Genomic DNA, 21,202 nt, shown 5'->3' on the forward strand with positions numbered 1-21,202 from the left:
GGGTTCATGTGGTTTAACTGCAGTGCATAGTTTCACATCCACTCGGTTGACTTTGCATTGTGATGGGTTACAAACTGAAAATCAAGTAAAAGGGAAGTTGAATCCGGTGGAGCCCACTTGGTTCTGTCCGGTTGTGTTATTTTACGTTCCAACTGGAATCCAACCGAGTAGCTTGCCAAGAAACCGAGAAATGCAACTATCTGAGGAAGATTTTCAGCTAGGTTGTTTTGGACCACCTAGCTGACCACATTTCTTCCCTAATATATAGTATAAAGCCATTCCAATGTATTTGCATGACTTGTTTGGTTCTGACATATTTTGCCTCTGTACATATCAACTCTGGATGAAAATCTTGAAAACATTAAGTAAAAAAAAAAGAGAAAAGAAAACTAGAGAGGAGGCATGAGGCCTCTTGTGATTGGCTGAATACAAAAAAATCCTGAAAACCTTGCTGTGCTCCTCTGTTTAATATGATCAGTCACCATTCATTCAAAGTGCATCGTCAGCAGGGCTTCCCCACCCTGCTGCCTGAAGTTCTGGGTACCAGATTACCATATCCAGCCTCCCTTTTGGTACAATAGTTCCATATGGGTAGTTTTCTGTTCTATCTGCTCAGGTAACCTGAGGACTGTCCTATTATTGGCTGATACGCTTGTAATTGATCACGTTCTCAAGCAATCAGAAGACTGCATAGTTGTACGCCTCTCCGTATCCCGCCTCCCTCAGGTATTTCTCGATGTCCAGTGGCTCAGGTACCCGAAGGACTGTCCTGTCATTGGCTGATCTCTCTCCCGACTGGAGCTTCCTGATGAGTTCAGGCATGGCGGGTCGTTGCTGGGGGTTCCACTGGCAACACGACTTGATAATGGAAAACCTGGAGGAAGTACAACGGATTATAATGAAGCAGTGATTCATTACAAGCCAGTCTTGGGGGGAATGAAGGTTGCACAGGCGCAGTTTTTACAAAACTTATCAGATAGGACAAATAAACCAGAGGTCTTCAATAGGGGGTCCAGGACCCCTAAGGGGGACCTCAAGAGTTACTACAGGGGGGCTGCCAAATCTTTGTGTGATATATTTTTACATTAACCACTTGAATCCTAGCATCCCTATTCTGAGGGGAACGTTAGCTGAAAAATAGCAGATTTACAAGCTCACAATGTGAGCTTGTAGATCTGCTATTTTCAGCAAAGAGGTCTGGGGTAGGGGGGAAAAGAGCAGCCCAGATTTCCAAGTATTGAGGGTGTAAGTGTTTAACTTATACAACTTGTAGAGTAGTGGGGATCCCTGCTTCATCTCTCTCTCTCTCTCTCTCTCTCTCTCTCTCTCTCTCTCTCTCTCTCTCTCTCTCTCTCTCTCTCTCTCTCTCTCAGCTAGAACAGATCTGCAAATTGGATATTTCAAAACTGATCATTATGATCTTTCAGATTAGGATTTGCTGACCCTTCTACCTTTAGCCTGAAGCTTACATTTTGTCCCAGCATCTTTTAAAACATAGATCAGAGTAGTTTTTTTATGGCAAAAATATCTGATATCTTAGAAAGGTGATGATTCATTGTTGATTTATACTATGGCCTTATTTGAAATTGTGTTTTATCTGATGAGGATTTGGGTCAAACACAGCCTCCCACACAGCCTTTATCCACAGTGGATCATTTTTTCTCCCAATATTTTATATATTTTCCTTTGGCTGCAACGTATAGTTATATATATCCTACCTCAGTAACCCAGGGAATACATCTAAATTAATCTGTAATTTTGATACTTCTTTAGGCACACACATTTTCTACACTTATTACTGATCAATGATCAGTAGTGCCATTGTATTATAAACTAATTTCCTACTTGTATTATACCTTGTTTCTATTATTCCTGTAACTTGTTTTTATAGTTTGGACCTTGACTATTTCAACTTTTAAAGCGAAACTGACGCACTTGTGGACATTTAAATAGGTCCTAAAATGAATGATTTAAAGTAGGCTACAAGTGTAACAGGTTGTGTCTGTCTGTGTATTTGGTGGAGGGGTATTTCTAACTCTGCTACACAAGTGTAATGTAAAGAGAAAATTAAGTAAAAGTAATGTATTTTCCTCTTGGGCTAGGCTATGTAATCCTGTTAGTTTTAACTGTTTACATTGCATCCTTTGATTTTATAACACATGACCAAATCTTAAAAAACACCTGTTGATCTACAGAATGGCCTCTAGATGTCGCTCTTAATCCTCTGTCAGGCTAAAGCTGGCTCCACTTCTCGACTGACATGAGTACCAGCTACCTTAGAGCTTTTGTATGACGCTTGAGAGAACATGCACGAGTCGACTTCTGAAGTAACTATTCAATTAAACAATTAAATCATTCAATGCGACGCATTGTGAGCTAGCTATATCGGCTATTTTCAAGAGATGTTGTGAACTTGTGAAATTCTGCACAAGACTTTTACTTTTGGTACTTTATTTTGATGCCGATACTTTTACTCGAGCGCATTTTGAACACGGGAGTCGGGACTTCTACTTGTACCAGAGTATATCTATTGCAGTATTGATATTTTTACTTAAGTAATACATGTATATATGATCCGGTCGGGAGCGGAAGTAAAAAAAAGAAAAAGTGGCCGGATGGGCAGAACCGGAAAGACGTCTCACCCCAAAATAGGTCCGTGCTAATAAAATCCTTGATGCGACATTGTTTAACTTATTTTTTAAATGTAAATGTGCGTGCACTATCCGGAGACTATTTAGCGTCGGTATTATCCCACGGGGAAATTCTATTCCATTTAAATAGGGATTGGGGAACCAAAACAAAGCGGCACCGCAAAACCGGATGGGCAGAATCCGGAAAGAGGATTCTTTTTTCATTTTTTTTTTCAGTAGGCGTGGTCTAGACCGGATCATATGTTGTCTTCTGGAACGCAGACCAGGCTTTCCTCCGAGGTGGAAAGACTGGTGATGCGAGGTTAGCTGGTGAGTGGTGACAGACCAGAAAACGATTACAATTCGTGCCAGGCACCAGCCAATCAATTGACAGCTGTGCGCATTTCGAAGGCGGAAGGCCCCAACTTCTGTTCTCAACCGTTTACTTATCTTTTTACTTTACTGTAGCTTCTTTTCATTATTTTGGTTTTCATTATGGTCAAGGCCTTTGTTCTTTGTTGAACATATGTTGGAGGAACATTGATTTATTTTGATGAACTTCATGAGCCATACATCAAGTCACCAGCTAGCTAGCCTTGGATCAATATGGTCATAATGATGACGGTAACAGGACAGGTGGGCACCAAAACCATCTGGGCACTAGTAGGGACAACTGGGAACCAAAATCTGGGCACTAGGTACATGTGGGCATCTGGACGAGTGGGCACTTAGGGGTGGAGTTAGCCATGGTTCACATGACGCTTGTAATGTTTCAGGGCTGGGGTGGAGTTAACTGGGCACCTGGAGAGGCGGGCACCAAAACCACCTGGACACTAGGCACATGTGGGCACTTAGGGATGGAGATAACTGTGCACCTGGACGATATATGACAGTCACCTGACAAGACAAACCAAGTCACCACCATAACCATTCGGTGAGTAGCCTACTGTCTGTCTGTCTACAAGTGTGTGTCTAAAGTGGCTTTCAGGAAGACATTTAGAAGGAAGCTAAGAATATGTTATAGGCTATTCTATTCTCGTATTCTGCTCTGTGTTATTATTCAGTTCCAAATCAGAATGTAAACAAACTGATACATGTCCTGTTGGATATGCTGCATCCGGTCAGCTAATAGGGCGTAGCAGTGGAGGCCAATTTGTGGTTCCATTCAAAAAAAAAAGCCTATACATTTTTCCCCATAGAGATTTCCATCATAAAATTAAGTATGATTTTTTTTTCTCACAGAATCAAAATCTCAAGGCACATTCTTATCTGTATAAAAGAGACCCTATAGCACTTTATCGTTCATATCGCTGTTGAGCTACTAGATCAGATATTGTTTTTAAAAAAGTTTAAATATTTTAAAATAAATAACAGGTGCTTTTTTTTAGGTTATGTAATTTTCCTCTGTATTAGAAATGAGTGTGCACAAAGTAATGATATAAAAACAAAATCTTAACTATTTGTATAGTTGTATACATTATATTGCAATACTAATGTGTGGTTGTCTGTCTCAAAATCCATATACTGTAGGCACACGTGGACTTGTCTCAGTGTGTGCCTTGGCATTTGCATGCATTGGGGAACGGCTGCCATTTGGCTGGTGTGTTAAGTGGTCAGATGGGTGGACCACAAACACTTTTGAGATTCAAATGGAAAAGTTTGTGAACCACTAATCTAGTCCAGTGGTCTTCAATGTATTTCAGCCCAAAGATGAAGTAGGGACCCCCCCCCTTCCCCCCCCCCCCCGTCAGGTTTTTTAAACTTTTTCATAGATCTCTTATAATAGCTTCATAGACTTGTTTGACAGCACTGCCATTGTAGCGTTGTGTTGGATTCATGTTAATGTGTATTTTCAGACAGTTAACCACTTAAACCCCCAATACTTAGTAAACTTGTATTTGGTCTGCTCTTTTCCCCCCTCTTTGCCAAAAATAGCCAATGGTAAATGTAAGAAAATAAAGAAAAAAACGTCCTATTACACAAACATTTGGCAGCCCCCCTGTAGTAACTCTGAGGACCCCCTAGACTAGCCATGGTTCACATGACACTCGTCATGTTTCAGGGCTACCCCTAGACTAGAGCCCTGCTCTATTCTAAGAAGTTTCTCTATTTAATAGGAGTATTGTAGTTTACAGTATCTCTTCCTTACAGTGTGTTGGAGCAGGTGCTTGGTCTCTTCAACGTCTTGCCTCTCTGGAGGTACTGAAGGAGCTCATTGGCCATGATCTTAGCAAACGGTGGCTCCCCTAAAGACAGAATGATACATTGAATTACAAGGTTTTGTGTGTACACAGCCAAGAGAGGTGATTTTACTGAAAGTTGAACAATAACACAATCAAGCCCCAAGGGAAATCATGTCATTACAACATCAGCCAGTGGCAGGAGCTACGCTATATAGTGCGTGCCAGAAATCCTGAAGGTGGCGTCAACAGGTGTCATTTGGTAGCACTTTTGGTATCTTTGTGGGGTATAAACAGGTTGACGTAACATTGCCCCCCACCAGTATGTCTGCAGCTACTATGCCACGCCCCCCCCCCCCCGTGGTGATGAGACGTTGGCACGCACTATATAGTATGGATCTACACTGTCCACACTAACAATCACTTTGTCAATTTCCACGTGCTTACATACATAAAGAATATGAAATACCGTTCCCCCATCAGACACTTGCAGGGGGGTCCTTAAAGGAGTAGTTCACCCCAAAAATTACTTATTTTCTATCAATTACACACCCCATGAAGCCTTTTTATGTTTCTTAGATAGGCTTGATGTTGCACTGCGAGTGGCTGAGGGGGAACGGTATTTCAGATTCTTTCCCTGTACACAGGGAATTGACAAATAAAGTGATTCTTGATTCTTGACAATAGAGGATATGCGCATGCTTAAAGTGAATGGCACATCAAGTGGCAAATCGAGTGGCAAAGAAACATGCAAAATTAGTTTAACATTGTTTAATGTTGTTTAATGCAATCAGATATGACTTTTCTGTTTGGATGCATGGGCTGTCAAGGCCAGAAATTATTTTTTTAACACTCAGTAGGCATTCCTGCATAACTTCCGGGTTTGATGATGATGTCACACGCATATCCTCTATATAACTTAAACCCAGGATAACACATTAAAGCGTAATGACTACTCACCTAGTGTGACCATTTCATAGAGCAGGCAGCCAAAAGACCAGCTGTAAAACAAATGAAATAGAAGAAAGTCTATAAAGAATGCATTATATGTCCACTTTTCCTTTAATCCCAAATCTTTGGTCTGAACTATAGGCTTAACACACAAAGTCTGCTCTTCCAGCAGGGGAGCGGTGGAAGCGGTAACACTCACACATCACTGCTTGGACTGACGGCCGTCCTGGCCAGTAATTCAGGAGGTTGCCACTTCCTCATCTCCATGGCTTCCATGTCCCCCGGCGCTCCGACCTGAGCTGTCCTGCGGTAGGCGTAGCCCAGTCCCCACAGCTTGGCCGTCAGGTCTCCACCAACCAGCACGCTGCGAGCCCCCAGGTTGCCATGGATGCAGTTCTGAGTGTGAAGGTACTCCTAGATAGTTATTGGACACACACGATTAAATTCAAAGGGCTTTATTGGCTTGAGAAAACATGTACATTGCCAAAGCAAAAGTGGAACAATACAATCAAAACAAAATAATATATGTACAATTAAAAGGGAATAGAAATTATGTGTACACAGATCTGTTATATTTCAACTGAGGGAAGTCTAACTTACAAAACCATACTGTAAGAATTGTGCATTTGCTGTCGGAAATAGTTAGCCTATATCCACATAGGAAAGGTTAGCTTGGGATAAGCTTTTGCAAAGTTGTGCACAAATAGCATAGCAGCTGTTTTTCAAATGTGTTTAAAAAGGTACATTTCTCTGTTTGTATGTATGTACACATTGACCACATGAACCCAAAAATAGCAGATCTACCGTACAAGCTTGGTTGTAACTGAACGTGTAGGTCGGCTATTTTCGACAAAGACATTTGGTGTAGAGGGAAAAAAGAGGGGGCCTAGTAATTGTTTTAAATGAGGATTGGATGAAATGTTCTAATGTTGGACATACTGTGTACTGTTAGCCTGGTAAACCCTCCCTCCGTAAATCTCATTTCCATCAAATGGAAATGAGATTTCCGGAGGGAGGGTTTACCAGGCTAGTGTACTGTAGCCACATTATCCAAATACGTTTATATTGTTGTATATTGTTCACAGTACAGCACAAAGGGCGAACATAGCAAAGCATCACACACATATTGTAGTGCACCCGCTCACACACACACAAATGCAGATAATTTTGGGGGTAAAAATATTATAGCAACATACTGTATGTTTTTTCAGAAAACTGAAGAATTTAGAAGACATTTGCTGGCATTTCGTCTCTGTCGGTGGAAACCTTTCACATGTCCAAAACTATTATTGTTCAGGATTCAAAATTCAAATTCAAAAGTAGCAGATCTACAAGCTCAAAACGTGCCATTCCGTGTTTCGAGCTTGTGGATCTGCTACTTTTTGATGCTTTTGTGTGACGCTGTAGTATGATAACGTAGGGCATTCATTTACGAAAAAAGACAAACTGTTAGAATATGGAGATAAGAGGTTTCTGCCCGACAGCAACGATATACAGTATAAGCTAAGTGAAGGGACAGCCTGGACCAAAGCACAGTCTATCGAACAACCACCGAATAGTTTTTGGTCTAGTAAAGAAAAGAAAATGTCATCAAACACAAAGTGCCACAGATGAGCTTGAGAGACAGATGGTTTGAATCAGTTCATAATCAAGGTGTAACTAACCAGGGCAGAGGCCACCTGTCCTGCCATGATGAAGATCCTCTTCTCTGTCAGGTCACATGGACTCTCACTGCCTGTGTTGTCCTACAGAAAGACAATTACAATGTAGGCATCAGGCCTGGAATTTCGTCATTTTATGGGCAAGGCCACTACTTGGCCTTTGGTGGTGTACATGTTTGTTGTGGGCATAAAGGCCAGTAGCAGGCCAGGCCAGGGCAGTAAGGCCGTCAAATGACACAATGATTTTAAGTCCGCAGAAATAATTAGATTGACACATTTTTCAATACATAGTATTACTATCTGTGCCAGCACAGTATTTATGAACTCTAGTCGAGTGATTCCCAGCCTGTGGACAGATAGGATATTGCAAGTGGGACCCCAAATAATTGGCAAAACACTAATATTTTAATGATAACATAAATATTAAATATTTTATATAAAAAAATAAAAAATCATGGGATTTTTTTCCTTTTAAAACCTTTAAAGATGAGTTTTCATTGTGATACAGATAAATAGGAACTTAAAGTATACTACGTGGGTTCCATAATGATCCAAGGAACACAATCAATACAAAAATAAACATGCTCTGAAAATGCACACGGCACACCCATCTAACCACTTAACATGGCAGCCTTTCAGCTGCCGTGTTAAGTGGTCAGGTGGGTCAGAGGGGAAATAGAAGGTAAATGGTAGAATGGAAATGGTCACAACAATGTAGTGCCTCAGGTACACTTCCAGGTAAACAATGAAACTATCATCTAAGTATCAGTGGTCAGATGGGTCAGGTAATTAGTCACATGAGTAGAGTGCATAGAGAACAATGTAGTGCCTCAAATACACTTAAGTTACCAGGTAAACAATGAACCTACTGTAGCATCTGTCTAAACAACACGCTATCTAAATAACATTCTGCAGATTGAAACTATACGACACCAGGTAAACATTTGTTGTCAAGAAAAAAAAGTTGAGTACAAGTGACCAAGATATACGTACTGTATATCGGCACCGTAAACTAGCATCTATTAACCCATTAAAACCGGTAAAGCGCTTTAGATTTGTCATTTTGTCATTTTAGATGTTTGCGTTGGCTGTTCAGAAATGGTAGATCTACCAGCTCTCAGCGCATCACTTCGTGCCGCGCTGCGAGCTTGTATATCTACTATTTTTTACATTTTTGAAAAATCTTGGAAAGTGTGAGAACTACTGATTTGGAAGGCATTTGTAGTATCAGCCTCAGGTCTTAAAGGGATAGTTCACCCAAAAAAAGACATATCATGGATATTTTTATCGCATTCCTATGCCAATAATTTGATGACCAGCCGGTCATCAAATTATTGGCTTAGGAATGCGACAACAACGAAAAAATATCCATGAATTCAAGTCTCCATGGGGTGACTAATCGATAGAAAAAAAGTAATTTTGGGTCCCCTTTAATGGGTTTAACAAAGGTGACAAGAAGGGATAGAAGGAGAGAGTGTGGGGGGCGAGGCACTGTAGAGTCTGAAGAGGAGGCGAGTCTTAAGACTGTGGTCGGAAAAGTGGGAGTGAGACAGATCCAAACGAAGAATAAATAAATAAAGAATGAAGAATATAATCTCTCTCTGACAGTTTGTGTGTAACGTTAGAACAACTCTACCAGTGTGATTGGATGCCAGCGATGGCTCATTGTTTCTGTGTCCTCGTCCGCCACAAATAGGTTGCGCTCTACCTGTCTACATCTCCACAGGAACCCCAACAGGTCCCTGTGCGGCAGCTCCTCCACCACCGCGACCAGCGGCGTCTGCAGCGACACCACGCCCAGCAGGGCGGGCAGGAAGGCGTGTGGCCCCAGCCCGGACAGGAAGGAAGCGAAACCCAGGAAGTGCTGGCGCTCGCCGCCGTCTGCTGACTCTGGAGGGAAGATAAGACGGAAGGTCGATTCGGTGCGTTGGTTTCAGTAGGTCAGAAGTAGTTTCTATTTTTTGCCGCCCCCACACACACACACACTACGGGAATGCCTGGCACCCTGTCAAAACATTATAGCGTTTCAAAGTGTTTCAAAGTAGTAAAAGGTGGCCGTGGCTCAAAGTAGCTGTGGAAATACTGGTCCAATATAATTTGATATAGTACTATATAGCATATATGGTGCAGTGTTGCATTACATTCACCCATTCATGCACCGACGGTGGAGGAAGCCATCCAAGGCAACAATCTGCTCATCTGGAGCAGTTATAGGGGGTTCAGTGTCTTGCTCAAGGACACTTAACAGAGGGGGAGCAGGGAATTGAACCGGGAATCTTCTCATCTACCTCTTGAGCCGCTACCAAATGCACCATATGGCATACTATTGATATAATCTATATTTTTTCTTCTGAGTTGCTCGACAAGAATATATATATAAAATGAAAAACAAACACATTTTAATTCAGTTGTCATAGTCCACGATAATATTGTTTTGTGTAATATAGTGTAGCACAGGGGTCTTCAACAGAGGGTCCGAGACCCCTGGGGGTCCTCAGAGTTACTACAGGGGTGCTGCCAAATATTTGTGATGGGGACTTACTTTATTTTTACATTTTTTCATTGGCCACTTGAACCCTAGCATCCCTATTCTGTGGAGAACTTTAGCCAAAAATAGCAGATCTACAAGCTTGAAGCTTGTAGATCAGCTATTTTCGGGCAAAAGAGCTTTGGTATAGAGGGGGAAAAAGACCAGACTAAGTACAGAGTACAGAGTGAAATTTCAAATATTGACGGTTTAAGTGGTTCAATATTTGAAAAAAAAACAAAATACACTGAAGATTGTGCTGTCAAACTATGAAACTATATGGAATCTATGAAAAAGTTGTGGGGGTCCCTGCTTCATCTGTCTCTCAGCTTTCCTTGGCCTGGAAAAACGTTGAAGACCCTTGTGTAGCATATAGTATAGTACCTTTCAGGACCCTGAGGATGACATTGCGGTTGTCCAAGAGGGCCCTGTGCAGAGTGACTGTAGTGTCACGTTTGATAGAGAAGGACAGAGGCAGAGGAGTGACCCGGCTAAACTGTCCCTGCTGGAGCTCCCTGGTCTGCTGTGGTGTTGCGGTATTGGTCGGTTTGGCATTCTGCTGGACCTGTTGCACCGTCATTGGCAGTACCTCATGTTCCAATACATTCAGTTCCGCGGGAGCTATAGGGAGAGAAGTACACATATGTGACATATTATCTGGATTCATACTTTACACATTTTATGCACATATTTCTGTACGTACAGTATGTGAGCTCTTATCTTGGGAAATATTGTTTTGTCTATTCTTTGTCATCATAATTATCTCATACTGTAGTATCTCTTCTCATGTTATCTGAATAGAGTAGTGGTAGTAGAAGTTATTAAGGACTGAATGAGTAGCCCTAATTAATTTTAAGTCAGTCTGGACAAGAGTCTCAGCTAAAAGCGTGCCTTAGCCCTTATGCCTAAACTTTGTTGCATTTTTTTTTACTATTTTGAATGAAAAACTATTTAAAATAGTGAAAATAGCCGACCTACATCGACACGTTGTAGATCGGCTATTTGAACTATTTTTAAATCACTTTCAAAATGGTAAAAAGTTTAGGCATACAGTATGCGGGAAGGTGGTGCAGAAGATAGGGCCCTAGGTGTAAATGACAATGAACTTAAGTGTCTAGAGTAATTCAGAAGATATTAACAACATCAACAAGTCGATGAGAAACAATAAAAGTGACGGACGTACTGTAAATAAACAGGGTTGTGAATACGACAGACAAAAGTACATTTCCAGACCGGCGCGTACTCACCATCAATCCCCTGTAGCTCCCGCCTGTGGCTGCGTGTGTGTCGGTGATGTGACCTGTGGTGGTGGTGGTATTGGGGCAGAGGGGAGGTGGCTCGTGCACGCCTGTGCCCGGGGCAACACTTCAGCACCAACACAGCCACCCAGGTGACCAGGAAGGCTGCTAGGAGGAGGGTGGGAACGACAATCACTTCCGTCTCGTAGTCCCGTATCACTGAAAGGGTGGGATGGGAGAATCGTGCTTAATTTATCTCGTCGCTTGCAGAAAATAGCAGATCTACAAGCTCATTACATTCGTCACATCACAATACGTTATGAGCTTGTTGATTGGCTGTTTCCAGGAAGCAACACTGTATGGCGAAGTATAAATGAGGCTTGAATAGTTAAAGACATTGTCTTTAAATGTCTCGATGAATTGAATACACTGGACCTTGATGGAAACAAGCCCTGGGCTTATTTGGGTTATCCTTTTAGCATTCTTTTGTATAAATCTGTGCCACCGTGCCTTTATTTTGCAAACTGTTAAAAATGGCTAGATCAAGGAGAGTGCAGAACAGTCAAAGCCATGAGTGGCCAGACAATAGAAGTAGCATAATGTCCTTTGTCTCCAGAACGTCCGTGCATGAGAAAGGTAGCAATATGAGCCAAGGTAGACCTTTATTTTAAGTGGAAGAATATTTGGATCAAAAGCACATGATTTTGCGCAGTGTTTCTTGGAAAGCAAAGACACACAACAATGCTAAAAACTACAGAATACCATCTTACAAGTTCAAGTTTAGAAACAATATTATACCACTCCAGTTGTTATTGTAATGTTGAAGTAAAGCCTGTCACTTATCTTGTCTATTGCAAAACACTCAAACCCAAGCTCCCGTCACTCTCACAAAATGACTGAAATTAAATGACGACACTGTTGTACTATTTTAATAGTACCATCCACCACCACACCTTCAGTAAAGAACACACACAATGTTCAAACCAGTGAGGAAGCTGGAATGTGAAATGACATTCCCTTTGTAAACCGTACTGTCTGGTCATGAGCCATTGTAGAAGTGTGCTGAGTAATCCACAGCATGGCATAAATTACCTCGTCAATCTCACCAAATGCTTCCTTGAGTTTTTTTAAGCTTGTGTGACTGTTGCTCCACAGTATCACAGTTCAAAAGGAAGTGTCAAGACCAACATCTTAGACTAACAAACCCTTTGAAAGAGTTTATCTTTGTGCCTAATCCTTTACCGTATGCAATATGAAAAACAAATGCTTTTCCGGTGCTCTTGTGAAAGGCACTTACAGTAACGCTGGGTGCATTACATAACGCATAACATGGCATTTAAAGGCATAAGAAGGCAAAAAAGTTTAAATAACGAAATAATTAAACTAATTTAAAACAAGAAGCAAAGCAAAAATGAAGGGCAAAGTGTTTTGGTTTTACTTAGTCTCACACAACCGGAAATAAATTAATAGTAGGCCATCATTTTGTAGGAATTTTACTGGGTAGATCCCACTACCAGATTGTGGTTGTACAGGTCATCCCTGTGTGCCCAACAGCATAAGGGTGCCGTCACAAAGTAATTATTCATCCATTCACTTCAATTCTATGTGAGCAAAGGTGCGGAGCTATCGGTGGGGTAACGTATTCAAATCACATGCCTGCACGTCACGCTAGAATGTGTGACTGTACCCTAAGACTGGTTCTACTGGGAAGTTCCCAGTGGCCAACAATAGAACACGCAGATGGGTGTAACTCTATAAATCAGAAGTATTGTGCTTCTGTAAAGTTTCGTGCTGTAAAAGATCAGTTTCACCTTCCACAAAACAGCGGTTACATAATGGTTTCATTCAAGAATAAATGTTTTGCGCCAAAACGAGAAGCTGCACCCCTCGCATAGAATACAGGAGAGGACAGAAACGACAGATTCAGTCGTGCGTGTCTGACCGTACCCTTAATCAACAACACACGCACGCACGCACGCACGCACGCACGCACGCACGCGTGCTCTGTCTTGTCCCTTCTATTGTCTGTGTGGTGATAGCGACTTTGGGATTTTACTGATACATGGCAATCAGCTGAGTTTTGTTATTCTTGATAAAGATAAAAACCCTGCTGTCATCTGTTCCCTCACACCAAGCCCTGCTACAATCATATCTACTGCACTGCATTGCAGACATTCGTACATACTGGATTACATATAGCTTGATTACAGTAATCCTTATCTGCAAAACCAGTTGTGAATTGAATTTCTTACAAATATTCCAGAATCCATTTGAAGGTAATAAGACAGTGTGATGGTTTGGTTGGATTAGAGAAACAGTCATGGCTTATAATCAGCTTGAAATAATCCTCATTTATAGTTGTACGTGAGATGGTGTTAGTAATGATACCTCAGGGAAGAGCTTATATTAAACACGTAAGCTCAAACGGACATGAGTTTCAATTGTACTTGGTTTTCACTCTACACCAAATCTCTTTGCCGAAAATAGCCAATCTACAAGCTCACAACGCCTTGCAACATGCCACGTTGTGAGCTTGTAGATCTGCTATTTTTGACGACTGTTCCGTTCCCCCTAGAATAGGGATGCTGGCGTTCAAGTGGTTAAATCAGTGAATGCAATATAATCTTCAACTTATACTGGACATTGTTGAGTTTGATGTCATACATGTCAATTTGAAGACATTAAGTCTACTACAAAAAAAGCAATCACACAGAATTAAGTAATATATTGTATTCAGTCCAAAAATATTTCTCCCAGGAGTTTCACTAAAACATGAAGGCATTGTTACTTATTTTAGTAAAGCTAAATGGTGCCTGAACCAGCAGTATCCTAACCATGATGCATTGCATGAACAGCCACAACTGAGTGGAGCCAAATTAAATTAAGGTGTAATGTTAAAAGTGTTTAGCAAATAGGTTATTGGTGTAGGGAGGGCGGTTAGCCATTGAGGTTGTGTGACTACAAACTCCCCTGAGGGTGCAGAATTTGGGTACTGGCTCAGGAGCCATGCCATTTAGTAAAATACTACAATTTGAATTGTGTTGGAAGGAACCACGCTTGATGAATAGGGAAATTATGGAGTGCCAGTGTAAGATCCTGCATCCTTTCTTTTAGGAAAAGGAAGACGTTTACATGCAATCAAATGACAAGTAGCAAGTGACTGTTAATAGTCTTGTTCGTTTTGTAATGTCCTGTTTGTAATGTTGAGGTATTTTTACTTCACTGGAGTGTTTACAATTTTCAGTACTTTTACTTCTACCAGAACATCTGAGACAAATATTGTACCTGTACTATTATTATTACAAAACATACCCACTCAAGCCCTATACATTTCGGCCATTTGAAAATACCCGATCTACAAGCTCGCAATGTGTCGTGATGGGACGCATTGTGAGCTTGTAGATCTGCTATTTTCAAAAGATTTTTTATTTACATTTTTTTATTTTACATTTGAGAAATTGCGAAATGGGACATTCTGAGATCTACTTTTCCCACCTCTGCATTTGAACAGTGACTCGGCAGTTTTTTCCCCAGCTGTTTAACGAGGAAATCCGTAACCATTTCTCCATGTGATTATTTTATCATGCCCCTGTTGCAATGCCATTGGAGCGTTCTGTGTGATATTGTTTGAAGGCTGGGTGGTGTTACTTCAGCCAACACTGCCATTTGGGCTTTATTTGATAACAAATCTACTATTGTGGTGAAGACTGATTACCCTGTCGTGTGTTGTTGACTAGGGACCATGCCATCTACTCTCTGATCTTAGACTTTGTATGTCGCTCTGGATAAGAGCATCTACTAAATGCCTAAATTGTATTCTTGAACTGTGGAGTGATATGGTTGACACACACACAGTACACATAGGTGGTGCTTTGGTGTGGGTGAGCAGTAATAGAGAGAGCCTATCAAACCACAAGAAAAGTGTTATAATGTAAAAACTGAAAAATAAGCTCTGTACACAGGATCATGCTCCCATGGATAATTGCATTGTGGTGTAGTTTTTATTTATATATTTTTTATTTGAGTAGCACATTTTTTTACCCCTTCTTTTCTTCCAAATTAATAATAATAATAATAGTCTTTATTGTACCCTAGGGGATATTCATTAGTCGTTACCTCCTCACACATTTCTGTGTCACCACGACTGTGGTACCCCACTGGCTCCCCTGTCAGTGAGAGCTCCCACTGGGAGGACATAGCGCCTATAGACCCATAGATCGGCTATTTTTGCTACTTTTGTGTGACACTGTAGTATGACGAAGTAGGGCATTAATTTACGAGGAAACATAGAAAAAGTTGTAAAATGGAGATAACAAGGTTTCTGCCCGACAACAACGATATAGGTGGTTAAGAAAACGGCCCCCACTCAAGGCACATGAGGCATATTGGAGAGGAGCATAGTTTAGGACAGTGGTTCTCAAACCTTTTAATTTCAAGGACCCCCCCCATAACTCTTGGGAGTGTACAAATGGAACAAAACAGAGCCTTAGGGGTCTATTTGGTTCCATTTGTACCTTTTTAAAGGACCTCAAGAAAGAACGCTGCGGATCCCTGAACTCTACTTCTAAAACCAATAGTGTGGTGTAGGAGGTGTACTCACCACAGACGGTGTCGCCCGGCAGACACAGATCAGGTCTTTCCATGGAGTGGGTGGAGTTGGATGACATGCTGCCGAGGGGAAGAAGAGAAACACAACTATAAGATCAACATGACCCACAGCCTAGAGGAAGAGATCAGCATTACCACTACTCAGCATCTGCAGCAAATCCTCTAAAGCTTAGAGAGCGCACGGCGCTGAAATCTTGCGTATGAGCTGGGTTAGGTTATACGGGCAGTAAAACCTTAGATGATCCAGGCGTCTTTACACAGTAAAATCCAGAGTGTTAATGTAACTCTGAAAGTGTAAAGAAATGGACCTGTACGGGTAGAAACGGTAATTTTTTACACTTTCAGAGTTACGTTAACACTCAGGAATTTGCTGCTGCGCGCCATACCACAGTGATTTTCCCTGAGGTAGTTCAGATCGAGTGACTCTTAGCTGTCACTTGAAGTGGAAGGCTAAATCCCAATGGAAAATATCACAACACCAAATGTACCACGTGGCCTGTAATGGCCTTTAACTATTTAAGCCACATATACTTGCTCACGTCTAGAGTTCAGGCCACTACGCGGCCCTCACACATACGTCGCACCGCCAATCTGACTGATATGCCCATATAGTATGGCGATCTCTGTATCTGTCAGTCCTTGTCCCCTTTTTGGCTGAGTCATGGTGACATGAGCGTGTCATCAGAGGTCTGCCTGCCGGCCGGTCCTCCCATAAGCCAATTTTAATATAGGATTCCGACAAATAGCAAAAATACGATCTACTGTACACGCTCGCAACATGACGCGTATTACTTTGATCCAGGTCTGTACATCTGGCTCCATACTGATCATCACCTTGGAAAAATAAGTAATGAAGCATTCTTTGACTAGTAATGATAATAATAATATCTGGAATTTATATAGCGCTTTTCTAAGTAATCAGTGACGCTTTACATGTGTGTGTGTATGTGGGGGCCAGGGGAGAGAAGAAAAAACTCAGACAAGCAAATAAGAATTTAAAAGAATAGAATTAAAAGCAATAAAACATTAAAAATAACAGGAGTTGAAATCCTCAAAGTCAACTCGGCAAGACTAGACACTTAAAACTGAAAAAGCATTGGAAAGAACACTATAAAATCATTTAGGATATGTAACCGTTGCCAAACCAGAGCGCTGCAACAGGTGTTTAGCACTGTATATTCAAATGAAGGGATCAGAGGGTCATTATGGGATGGACAGGCACGCTCTCTGAAGCAAGAGACCCTGCGCAATGGCTGCCGTAGCAACCGCTTTGTATGTCTGAATGTCTGCGCTCTTGCCTGCTGAATTTGTTTATCAAATGTAAGCAATATGTAACTGTCAGTCTACCAGGCCCAAATCAGAACCGTAACCCATTCAATCAGGGAATGCATCTGTGTCATGTTAGCTTTTACCTGCCTATAACCATTATTTTATACTTTTGGCTATTCAAAAATTAAAAAAGATTCAAAAGCTTTTAGCACTGCACGAAGTGACGCGCTATGAGCTTGTAGATCTGCTATTTTTTGCAAATCTTTGAATATATATATATTTTTTAGTTCCACTATTTTCAGCTATTTCCACTATCAAAGTATCAAATTATTAAATATATCAGTAATTTCTTTGTATATTTAGGTTATTTGTCTTATTTATTTGCCTTGTGCAACTTCAAAACCTAACACAGAAATGAAATTTGTATTCATATGTTCCAGTGTTCCAACGACAAAAAACATCTGTCTCCTTTGGCTGTCACCTAAAATCCCTGTCGTTGACTGTTAGCCAAGTACTCATTTACTGATTTCATTCCAAGCCGCATCTATGATTTTGGGTGTTTGAGGAAATGGATAAACTGCAAACGCAAACAGATAAGTGGCAAGTGTTGAATGTACTGTATGGTACGCTATCTCTTGCAACAAATTTACACACCATAACCGAACTTCAATAAACAAACACATGCTGTTTAAGAGATCAAAGTGAGAGGGATGTGATAGAGTGAGTATGTTGGCCTTTGCACTGTAGGATTTGAGAGAATGTAAGTTACAGAGAGACACGAGGTGTTCACATCTGGCTGCATACTGATTGCATCTAAATGAAACATTTTGTTTATTTTTAAGTAACCTCGTTAAAATGAGCATAGTAAGCATAGAGCTGGTTATTACAGCATTTATAGCTGGTCCATTTATAGTTAGTCATACCATACAAAGGTATTTCATCTCGTCTGCTTTCAGACCGGCTACTGTGCGACCAAATGTGAACTTCCATATCGTCTCTGTTGGGTGGAAACCTGTCCAAAACGGTCAATTTTCAGGATTCAAATTTGCGTCGTGTTTTTGAACTCGTGGATCTGCTACTTTTGATGATTTTGTGTGAGGCTGTAGTATGATCGAGTAGACTAGAGCATTGATTTACGAAAAAACGCCAAAAGTTAGAATATGGAGTTAAGAGGTTTCTGTCCGACAGCAACAATATATGAACGACAAATCAAACAAGTATCGTTGTTTCCAGGGTTGGATTTGCTCCTCTGCTTTTGGTAATTTTTAAATTTTGTTTATCACCATTGGGGATATGTTATCCCTGCTTCTGGTCAGGCTGAATTAAATAAATGCATTTCCTTTTAGTAAATGATGACCGCCTGATATGTTTGATTAGCCTGGCTCCAGCCCCTGAATCGCTAGCAACGCATTCAGGGTCTGGTGACGCTGTAGAAGACGGGGTTTTCTCGGTTGAAAATCTAACCGGTCCAATAGGGAAGGGGATGATTCGGTATGAAGCAACCGCCAAAGAGTCCCACTTTGGCCATGCCCCCATCTCAGAAAACGTCTGTACTGACAGGGCTTTCAGACTGAATAAGCGAGTGAAAAATTCAGGCCGAGTGTCAGGCTAATGTTTGATATTTACGTTTCATAATATCACCCATGGGCAAATTTTACAAATCTATAACATTTTGTCAAGTAAGAAGAAAGTAGCAGATAAAAAAAGCTCATGACTTGTTGTGACCTTGGTAGAACGACTATTTTCTCTATTTCTTCATGTATGACTTAAAGCTGCACTATGTAACTTTCCTCTTTTACCCTGGATTTGAACCTGTTTTTTGTTTTTTTTACCGTTGAGCTAATAGAGCCTGCCTGCTTGAATTGAATCTTTGACTATCAGGTCAAAATTCTTGTCAGATCCTGTGTCTAGGTGAGACATGACCTAAATGTCTCAATAGAAGAGCAGGGAGACAAAATACAACCACCCCAATTGTGTACGTTATATACTCTACCATACAGATTGGACAAAATTCAAATGTATTCATTAAAAAAAGGTCACATAGTGCCGCTTAAAGAAAATGTACCCCCCCCCCCAATATATTTTTTTAAATATTGGCACGGCTGGGGAAAAAAAGTAAATAACAAAACATGTTCTTGAAACACACCCTCATCAAACCCTGATTGACATTCAGTTTAATTCAGTATCCTGATCTGCCATGACCTGTTGTCTTCTGTTGTATTATGTTAATGAAAGTGCAGTTAGTACAAATAACTCACCGCTCCGCCTGTCAACCATTGAGTTGTGGTCAGCTACTGTGCTGCTGCTCATCTATATTTCAAGCAGACTGCGTGACATCACGGTATTCTGAATGCTGTGCATAGCTTCTTCCAGGGTGTGTTTCAAGAACATGTCTTGTTAATTACTTCTTTTTTGTTTTCCAGCCGTGCCAATACTGCATTGTCATCCTAACCTCTCCCTCAATGTGGTTGAACATGTACACGCACACACACGCACACACACACACACACACACACACACACACGCACACACGCACACACGCACACACGCACACAGTGACATTCTAGAACTGTCACGGAACCAGTTTGTCTACATTGTTCCTTCTCACACACACACACACACACACACACACACACACACACACACACACACACACACACACACACACACACACACACACACACACACACACACACACACACTCACTCCCAAGCATCAACAACACACCCATACTGTGCACATTAACAGTGTACACACAGACGTCCATCCATATACACCGTCAAACACAGACAGACACACAATCAAAATAGTGCAAAGTACCCTCGATAGCCATGCAAGAATATTAACCACACGCATGAGGACACTCTACTGACAACACAGTCAAAATACACTCACTGTATGCCCCCCCCCCCATACACACACACACACACACACACACACACAAACACAGGAGTTCTCAGATTGCCTTGTTCTAGTTAAGTGCTTTGCAAAGTGGAGTCCAGGAACCCTCAGGGTTGCTTGAGGGGGTTCCAAATGGACCCTTACAGATCTGTAACTCATTTGGATAGTCTAGAGCTGTGGTTCCCAAACGTTTTAGCTCGAGACCCAAAAGAGGAATCTCCCCGGGACCCAAAAAGTAGTGAAAATTTGCCGATCTACAAGCTCACAACACGTCTATTTTCACTTTACTTCATAAACTTATTTTTTCTAATTTAGGGAATTTATTTTATTTTTTTGTATTCATGAAAATCGGTGCATTTTTGTGGAATTGTTGTTTATGTGAGTGCAATCCATACGAATTGGGAATGTTCCCAGTGTTTGGGAAACGGTGCTCTATAGAGTTATGGGGGGTTATAGTGTGAGAGAACATTGAACACAGAGAAACGATCGGATTCAGCAGACCTGTCCTCTCCTCACCTGGCATACTGTCCTCAGCTCCAGTCCAGTCGTCTACGTGGCTGCGGGCGGGCGGGTGTTGTTCGCAGTATCCAAGGCGTGCAATATTTCTCTTTCTATAAGCTTCCAAAAAACACTCGGACAAGTGTGAACGTTCATATTGTATGTTTTCTCTCATGGGAGATTCCAGGTGAATGTCACGACGTCCACAGGCTGTCCCATGTCCATCCATTCAGCATTAGATCCATTTCCACTGGAAGCTTCTGTACCTGATTGTAATTAACTCTCTGTTCTTGTGCCTTTCTCTCCCTCTGTCCCACTTCTCTTTCTTTCTCTCTCTCTCTCTCTCTCTCTCTCTCTCTCTCTCGCCCTTGCTCTCTCTCTCTCTCTCTCTCTGGGGCCACACCCTCCAGTCAACAACACCTTTCTCCTTCTTGCCCGTATCACCTGTTGTGTGTGTGTGTGTGTGTGTGTGTGTGTGTGTGTGTGTGTGTGTGTGTGCACGCACACGTGCGTGTGAGTGTGTGCGTGCGTGCATAGGTGTGTCTCTCTGGTTGTGTGTCTGTATGCATAAATGTCCTTGCATTTACAGTATGTGTGTGCGTGTGCACAGGTCTTAGGTCTTCCTCATTTCACTCTGGTTTCTCTGTTCTATCTGTGTGTCTAGAGTTGATCCAGAGCGTCTTCTATACCAGAATATAAAAAGAAAGAAAAGAAAAAAGGTCTATTTGACACCTTTTTA

At 41.4% G+C, this 21,202-nt stretch overlaps 1 protein-coding gene across 3 annotated transcripts; it reads right to left on the reverse strand.

Annotated features, from left to right (window-relative positions):
* Nucleotides 1–131: 131 nt before the first annotated feature.
* Nucleotides 132–20,808, reverse strand: styk1a (serine/threonine/tyrosine kinase 1a). Of its 3 annotated transcripts, none has more exons than XM_084080646.1 (10): nt 20,482–20,808; nt 15,788–15,855; nt 11,197–11,406; nt 10,334–10,570; nt 9,059–9,312; nt 7,426–7,506; nt 5,961–6,175; nt 5,771–5,811; nt 4,780–4,876; nt 132–874 (listed from the first exon to the last, which is right to left on the reverse strand). In XM_084080646.1, the coding sequence occupies exons 2-10, from the start codon at nt 15,852–15,854 to the stop codon at nt 679–681; spliced, it is 1,398 nt and encodes a 465-aa protein (XP_083936772.1). In that variant the 5' UTR covers nt 15,855; nt 20,482–20,808; the 3' UTR covers nt 132–678. The 3 variants fall into 3 exon arrangements, with proteins under 3 accessions (XP_083936772.1, XP_083936774.1, XP_083936773.1); XM_084080648.1 differs by having other exon boundaries at nt 9,131–9,312; nt 20,482–20,807; XM_084080647.1 differs by lacking the exon at nt 20,482–20,808 and adding an exon at nt 19,323–19,631.
* Nucleotides 20,809–21,202: the final 394 nt, after the last annotated feature.

This window comes from Gymnoscopelus microlampas (assembly GCF_963454915.1).
Source record: "Gymnoscopelus microlampas genome assembly, chromosome: 15".
Classification (NCBI taxonomy): domain Eukaryota; kingdom Metazoa; phylum Chordata; class Actinopteri; order Myctophiformes; family Myctophidae; genus Gymnoscopelus; species Gymnoscopelus microlampas.